Source organism: Limulus polyphemus, unplaced genomic scaffold (genome assembly GCF_000517525.1).
Source record: "Limulus polyphemus unplaced genomic scaffold, Limulus_polyphemus-2.1.2 Scaffold3625, whole genome shotgun sequence".
NCBI lineage: Eukaryota > Metazoa > Arthropoda > Merostomata > Xiphosura > Limulidae > Limulus > Limulus polyphemus.
Window position 1 is genome coordinate 66,169 of NW_013669235.1, and position 8,354 is coordinate 74,522.

General features: G+C 35.8%; 1 protein-coding gene across 1 annotated transcript in view; it reads left to right on the forward strand.

The window, feature by feature from the left end:
• LOC106469705 overlaps positions 1-8,354 on the forward strand; it is a 58,373-nt gene that overhangs the window by 30,346 nt on the left and 19,673 nt on the right. Inside the window, exons 11-13 of the mRNA XM_013930217.2 lie at positions 971-1,061; positions 4,094-4,144; positions 5,233-5,323. Of these exons, the coding sequence (XP_013785671.2) occupies positions 971-1,061; positions 4,094-4,144; positions 5,233-5,323 (233 nt within the window). The remainder of the gene's footprint in view (positions 1-970; positions 1,062-4,093; positions 4,145-5,232; positions 5,324-8,354) is intronic.

Genomic DNA, 8,354 nt, shown 5'->3' on the forward strand with positions numbered 1-8,354 from the left:
GTGGACCCGTTTGAGGCGGTTTTTGTAGTAGTTGTTACTCTATATAGTGTGGACCCGTTTGAGGAGGTTTTTGTATTAGTTGTTACTATATATAGTCTGGACCCGTTTGAGGAGGTTTTTGTAGCAGTTGTTTCTATATATAGTCTGGACCCATTGGAGGAATGTTTGTAGTAGTTGTTACTATATATATAGTGTGGACCCGTTTGAGGAGGTTTTTGTAGTAGTTGTTACTATATATAGTCTGGACCCATTTGAGGAGGTTTTTGTAGTAGTTGTTACTATATATAGTCTGAACGCGTTTGAGGAGGTTTTTGTGGTAGTTTGTACTGTATATAGTGTAGACCCATTGGAGGAAGATTTGTAGTATGCTTTTCGGGGGGAGGGGGATAAAGTCGGTTAATATTTTATTTAAAGCAATCAGACAGACATGAAAAAGTGTAATATCCCCTCCCTCTGTTGTTTTTGTTTTTAATGGAATTATTATTTGATTTGACGAAAGTAGCAAGCCTCAAAATTAATAACCTAAAAATCAGTGTTATATTTACTTGAAGACTACAACAATGTAACTGAATAATAAAAGATAAAGAAACATCACATTACTTCGGTATTGATGATTGTTTATGTTACAAAAAAGTAAGTCCTCTTATAAAAATTAAAAAGGTTTCTCTAAAATATACAAACATTCACTTTGACACTTGTAAATTTTTTTATAAATAAGGCAGGATTAATTTTAACTTTTCATATTGTTAAATATGATAGAACTCTACTTTGTATTGAAATTTTTATATTAATTTGATTTTAAAGAGAGTCTGTTTTGATATTTTGAGAATGTCAAATTCTGGGGATTTAATTTCCTTATGTACTGTTTAATTAAGATGTGGTTATGATCTGTTAATGAATGTATCACAATTAAATGTTTGTGTACCAGCTTTGCCATCTTTTTTATGTAGCTCATTTTTGACGTTTTCAGTTAGGGGAAATGAAATGGCGAGTTTAGGACGGTATCAAGAAGCAATACAATTATTTACTAAAGCAACGAAACTAGACCCCAGGGATTATAGGTATAGTTTTTTGTTTGATGTTGCTTTTCCTGAAATTAATTTATCAGAGTTTCGAGTAAGAGATCAAATTTCAGTAATCTCTAATAAGAGAAGATAAAAGCCGAGGGAGTATTATGGTACATGCATTTAGGCCTTTGTTGTGCATAACAAATAATTGTAGCTTCCGACAAACTACTTTACTTCTGCTCAAATACATATTCTCGTCTAGTGCTGCCATATGTTTGCAAAACATTTTTTTTGCACGCCAAAACCCTTACACTCCCACACACCCCTTGATTCACATAGTTTAACTGATTTTTTGCATGCAAACTATCGTGTGACAATCTTCCATCAATAGAAATGCCACACACACACCCATGTAACTCCCTCTATGCTTTTCTACCTAACTATCATTTCTCGTTTGACAGTGCTCGTGTTTGGACGGTTAGTTTCAAGTTTGTACCCCCAGTCGGACAGTGGTAAGTCTTCGGAATTACAATGCTAAAATCATGGGTTCGATTCCTCTCAGTGGACACGGCAGATAAGCTGATGTGGCTTTGCTATAAGGAAATACACACTCTTTCCCAAGTTTTTTTTTGTTTTTTATCTTCATATCAGTTTACACTTATCGAGTTTACTATTTATTATCCAATAGTACTAATTTATAACTTATTCTGAGGTGGAATTATTCTATCTTTTTACCAACACAGTTGTGTTACTTATTTTGAATTATTAATTCCAAAGTTCAAGTTACCACTTCGAAGGTTATACCTTCTTCCAGCACATTTACACAGGATTCAGGATTGGGGACCTTGACTATGGATTTATCGGCAATTATTCTTTGAGAGATTGGTTGCTATTTGAACCAACCTTCTTCTCCTGATGTTGCCTATTTTTCTCCTGAAAAAAGTTGAACCTGTTCGGGCTGACAAAGCATTTGACAGCCTTTTTCCTCAACTTTAATTTGCCATGCCTTCTTAAGTTCATACTGTGGGATGAACTAGGCCTAATACAGCTTTTTTTGGATCTGATTTTCCAGATATGTTCTGTTTTATTCCTCTCCCGGATTTCCTGTAATTCTCTCCCGTCCTTGTTACATGATACTCCTTCCTTTTTGTGTTTCCTCCTTCACTTGATGTTAAGGTTAGTACTGAGCATTTTGTATCTTAGTTACGTGAGGGTGCTAGCATGCATTGCTCTCTGGGGCTTCAGATTAGTTTGCTTTCACCTACCATCAGGCTGATTTTCCGTTCCTGAATTCTCAGCACTTGGAAACAATTTTTACCCATTTGGTAGGTGGACCCTGATTATCCTGTTCAGATATTCCATGCCCAATTTTCTCGCCCTCGTCTTACTCTCGCATCCATTCTACAGTATTTGTCCTCCATCCACCTCCTCTCGGAGGTGATCCACTAAGATCCAGTGGTTTTTTTCGAGGGATACATTCGCCCTACTTACATTAACATTGGCATATTTGTTGACGTCGGCTTCTTCGTTTGTTGTGATATTTTGTGGAGAGATGCAGTATTGTCCTAAGTTCATTTGCCACCTACTTATCTTAGGGACTTATGTTTGGCCTTTTTTTTTTCCATAGGACAGTATTTGGAGATCTTCTGACGACTTTGGAATCCAGAGTAGAATCAGTGAGACAACAATCAACTCTTTCCTTGTTGGTTGATCATTTGTTTCACTCTGAGACTTGACATTCCCTACTTCTGTTTTCCATCTTAATCCTTCTCATTCTCTACCTGTTCCTTCCTCCAGGGGATTTTCCTCTGGTCATTTTATTCAATGCAGAATGTCACGCCACCAACAGTATCAATGATTACCCTCTGGGTTCCGGTCTGAGTTTGTTTCTTTATGGTGGAAATTTGGCAAGGATTTCTGGATTCTTCAGATTTCATCCGAGGGACTTGTCATCAACTTCCTCTCCCTCCTCCAATATCCTTCCCTCCCCATTTCCTTTCTGTTGCCAGGATTCTACCACATGTCAATGTCTGTCCAAGGCAGGATAGGAACTTCTTTCAAAATTCCATTGACCCTGTTGTTCACCTGTCTCTGGGTTTTTTTATTCCAGGCTGTTTGGGGTGAGCAAGAAAACTGGAGACTGACGACCTATGATGGATCTGTCCCACCTCAATCACTTCTTGGTGCTACCTCGCTTTAGCATGGAGTCATTTCTCACCCTCAGGTGGGCTTTTTATCTAGGTTTATGGAGGACCAAGCTAGATGTCTTGAATGCTTATCTATATATTCCTATATTTCATCTGTCGAGACACTATCTTTGGTTTGTTCTTCGTGGGGTGGTTTATCAATTTTGCACTCTCCCTTTTGAGCTTGCTTTGCTACCGTACGTCTTTTGTCGAGTGGTCAAGGCTTTTGCCAGACATATGCACGTTTGAGGGTTGCGCTTACACCATTACATGGACGACTGGCTACTGTGCACTCATTCCAAAATGGAATTCACCCAGCAAACTCATTTGCTTCTTTTGAGTCATCTCAATCAGGCCCAACCTAACCTTCTCCTCCTCGACTCCATTCGATGGAGCTGGCAGCTCTCAATGCCCTTACTGCTCCCCCTACTGCTGCTCGCAAGGTCCTATCTCTTTTGTGGATGTGGGGGCACATCCCTTAATTCACCCACATTGTATTCATAATGGAAATTGAAATTATAATATATTGTGGTTATGATCACTGTCCAACCTGTGTTCTCTCCCATTGGGACGTTCTCCTCACCATTTTCCACCCGGATCTGTCACACCTTTTCCACATCTGGGCAAAGCGTATACCTGGTAAAGAAGTGGTGTGATCTCCCACGTGTAATCCTCTTATTAGGGGGTCCCCTCGTTAGTTTTCTTTGGACGCTTTTCCCTCACACCGGTCCCACCCACCTATTCAATGCGGGATTCTTTCCGTCTATGTACATGAGCAGAAGTAAGATACCAGAAGTTATAATTTTCCAATAATGAAAATGTGTTTCCGTCATGTATTGTATTTGGACTTGCTACTTATTGAAAGATGAATGACTTTTTTTTTTTTCTCTTTTCCTTCAGGTTCTTTGGGAATCGATCTTATTGTTTCGACAGATTAGGAGATTATAAAAAGTAAGATATAAATTATGGTAATTCTCATTCTTAAACACAAATATTGGAACTCTTGATGGTAATATTTTGTTGTCTTTGAGGGCTTCATTAATTTATAGATACTTGTATGATCAGATGTATTTAGTCTATTTTTGATCAGAAGTTCTAAATGTTTATTTTTTCTTTATCTGATTTGTGCCAGTGCTTCACAATCCGTATGGACCTAACAAGTTCCTGTGGTTAATGTACTGTACTGTGAATCTGTGGTTTGTGCTCCATTGCCAGCAAAAAAAAAAGAAAAGCCTCCTACACTTTGGGGATGTGGGGAATACGTTATAAAAGTAATAATCAAATTCCAAGGGTTGATGGAGGGTGGGGTTTACTAGCTGCCTTCCATCTAGTTTCTATCACTACAAAATTTGATTAGTGCAGATAGCCCTCGATTAGTATTAAAAGGCTTAAACTCAAGGTATTTGTGTAAATAATGAATTAAAACAAACAATAAACGTTTTATCCAAAACTTTATTCTGAACGTCTGTTTTGCGACTGTCGACGGTCTGAGAATAAAGTTTTGAAACTGTGTACCTAAAAACATTGGTAATTCGAGTGTTTTAATTAACCCTAGAGTAGCTTTTTGTGAAGTTTCGTCAAACAAACGATGCTGCTCCTAGCAACGTACAGTGTTTTTTGTTGTAGAAATAATAATTTTTCAAACAGTTGAGTTTGTTTTAAACAGCACTGAGTATTGTAATGTTAAGTTAGTGATGTTATGGCTTGCATTTAACATAATTTGTATTTCTTCTCTGTGTTTTATATTCAATTTAAAACTTAGCTCAAAGGTTTTAACATTTTTATGACGCCTCTCGTTTACAAAGAGTTAAATATTATTCCAATTCCATGCTCAAATGGCATTTTTTTCACAAAGTTTATTATAGCAGAAGTAAAATGCATGTATTAAATATCACATCCAATTTTCTCAACATTGTAATAAATGTTTATAATTAAATTAGTTGGAGCAACAAAAAAACTTTAACTTTTAAAGTTTAGATTGGTTCTTTTTTTTAACTGTTTTTTTTTTTCCTAGTAAAGAAATTCCTGTAATTTTGCAGGGCGTTAAGCGATGCCGAAGTTGCCATATCATTATCACCTCAGTGGCCAAAAGGTTATTTCAGGAAAGGTCGAGCTTTAAGTGGTTTAAAGGTGATGATCTTTCTTTGTTTAAGTTTAGATTTAGATTACATTTAATTGAGTATTAAAAATATTTTGTTAGTTACTGCACGTAAGTGAGTAAAAAAAAAAATTGCTCTTCCCTATCAAGGTGATTGAACGGTCCCCTGGTGGAGACTTACAGCACTAAAATCTAGGGTTTGATTCACCATGATAGATACAGCAGATAGCCAAATGTGGCTTTGCTCTAAAACAAAAAAAAATATTACTTTGTCCCAAATTGGGTTAGTAGTAAGTTTACAGATTTGTGGTGATAAAATCCAGGGTTCGATTCCCCATGGTGGAGCCAGCAAATAGCCAGATGTGTCTTTGCTCTAAAAAAAAACAAATGCTGTACTTGAACATTGCTTTTAGTACCAAACTGTTCTTAAGCATGTCTTAGTAGAGAAATCTGGTTTATATTTCAAGTTTTTTTGTGTATGCAGCATACATAGTACAACATTAAAAGCAGTCTTGTATCAGAATTGCTGAAGTGAATTTTTAAAAGGTTTTTTTTTTTACTTTGTGGTTCACATAAACATATGAAATGTGTTCTGGTTGTAGATGTTCTCTTTAAGGAAGAATATTTATCTAAAAATACAAACAAACTAAGAAATAGTTAGTCCTAACAAATCAATAACCGTTATCAGTTAGATTTTGATTGTTGCCGAAGAGAGCATAGTTAATGGACATACTTTTATAATCTATTACATTACGAGCCCGGCATGGCCAGGTGGTTTGGGAGCGTCACTTGCAATCTGAGGGTTGTGGGTTCGATTCCCCTGCCCACTAAACATGCTCACCCTTTCAGTTGGTAAAAAGAGTAGCCCAAGAGTTGGCAGTGGGTGGTGATGACTAGCTACCTTCCCTCTAGTCTTTCACTGCTAAATTAGGTATGGCTGGTGCAGATAACCCTCGTGTAGCTTTGCGCAAAATTCAAGACAAACAAACTATTCTATTACTCATATCAGTGCAGGAGTTGTTGAACATGTGCTTTTTAGCCTTTAAATTGAAAAATGTGTAACCTAACCATTTCCTATGTACCAGTGTGTTTCGAGGTCCTTTTTTGCTTCATTTTCATGTAATACTTTTATTCTACATGACACAAGAAGTAGTGTGCTGTTAAAAAAAAATTTAGAATAAAATCGTAATAAACTCTAGCTCCTAAAAAAATTGTTTTTTCGGTTTTGTTTACTTTACCTTTATACAGTTCTATTTGTTTAAGTATTTCTTTAAGTAAGTAAAATAATCTTAACATTTCTTTAGTATAAAGTCAGGTGTTTTTTTTATTATAATGAAACTGATACACTTTTTATCCTCTGCCGTTGATTTTGAAATGTTTTCGGTGATATTTACTTCTGAAATACAACTGTGAGTGGACTGCCTCACGAAACTCTTTTATGCTGGCTATCTTTTCTTATTCTGCTCTATTCCAAGATATAATAATATGGTTAACTTTTTGATAAAAACAACTTCAAACTGACTGGAGGTGATTAAAAAAAGTACAATGTGGAACAGTATAGGCCTCTCTGCAGCTCTACTGTTTTTTGTTGTTTTTTTTTTTTCCTATTTTTTGTGGCTCCCCGAATTAAAATAAAATTGTTCTATCCTGCATTGTTTGTTTGTTGTTGTTGTTGTTCCTGCATATGTTCCATGCTTCTTTATAGCCTACCTGCGTATTATTTTATTCCTAGGACTTGTATGTTAATGACAAAGGGAAGAAAATTCGTGCCAATATCTTGTGGTTGTTGATGTCAGCCTAAAGACATTAAGGTGTGTAATAATATGATATTATAGGGCCATTTTGCCCAGTGAGAAAAAATTGAGGACCTATTTTGTCCTTTTCTTTTTCTTGCTCAATTCACATGTTAATTTACACAAAATTTCCACCCCCACTAAGGAACTACTACCAAACTATGGAATTATAAATGACAGTAAAAACTTCTGCTTTACCCTGGATGACATTTTTTATAATCTTCTTCACACTACTTAAAACATTTTGTTGAATCTATCACAGAAGGATAATATGATGCTGACAATTTTAGGCACCGAATTAATAAAAATATATCAAAAATTGGCCGTCACAAGTTGAGTGAAACGTAGATATTTTTTGATGGGTAATATAACGAGGGAGCTACAAAAAGTATTGAGTGGTTGTATTTCTGTAGAGTCCTTGTGTTTTTATTTTACATAAAATCTTCCTTATTTTTATTTTCTGTATAATTCTCTTTCCTTTCATCAGTATTTTTCCTGCTAGGAGGCCTTATCTCACCACCTAGAGTGTCGCTTACTCAGGAGGCCTTATCTCACCACCTAGAGTGTCGCTTACTCAGGAGGCCTTATCTCACCAACTAGAGTGTCGCTTACATAGGAGGCCTTATCTCACCAACTAGAGTGTCGCTTACATAGGAGGCCTTATCTCACCACCTAGAGTGTCGCTTACAATCGAGTCTGATTGTATTTCTCGTTTTATTTAGTTTTATGTTGATATTATGTTACTATATGTTTCTGTTCAAGTATTTAATGTGTTTTGCTACAAACTAAGGATGGCGTACGTGGGTTGTTTTATACTGCAAGTTGATTATACCCAGTTAACTCTTTCAACCTGGGCTCGGTCCCTGGGACCTACCTCGTAACCATTTGGTGCTTGTTGTAGTTTAAATTAGTAAGCGAATGTTAACGTTTATCAGTAAACGTTACAATGTTTTCATATGCAAAATATCTAATTTTTTTATTAAGTCTTAAGGTTTGTAAAGCAATGTTTCTCTCGTGCTTTTTTTTATTTTCACATCTTGTCTATCTATCATGCAAAGTAATTTTCATTTTAACATGCATCAGAAAATTTTGAAATTTCACATGTGAAATCTTTATAATGTCTGGATAGTTATCAAACATTTCTTAACAAAAAAACTTTATATTTTATCTGTTATTTTCCGTAATTAATCTCTGTACGGGTTCGGTAAATTTGACCGATTTCGCAACCACCATAAAAATTAGGAAATAAACATAAATTATGCCTCTTTCA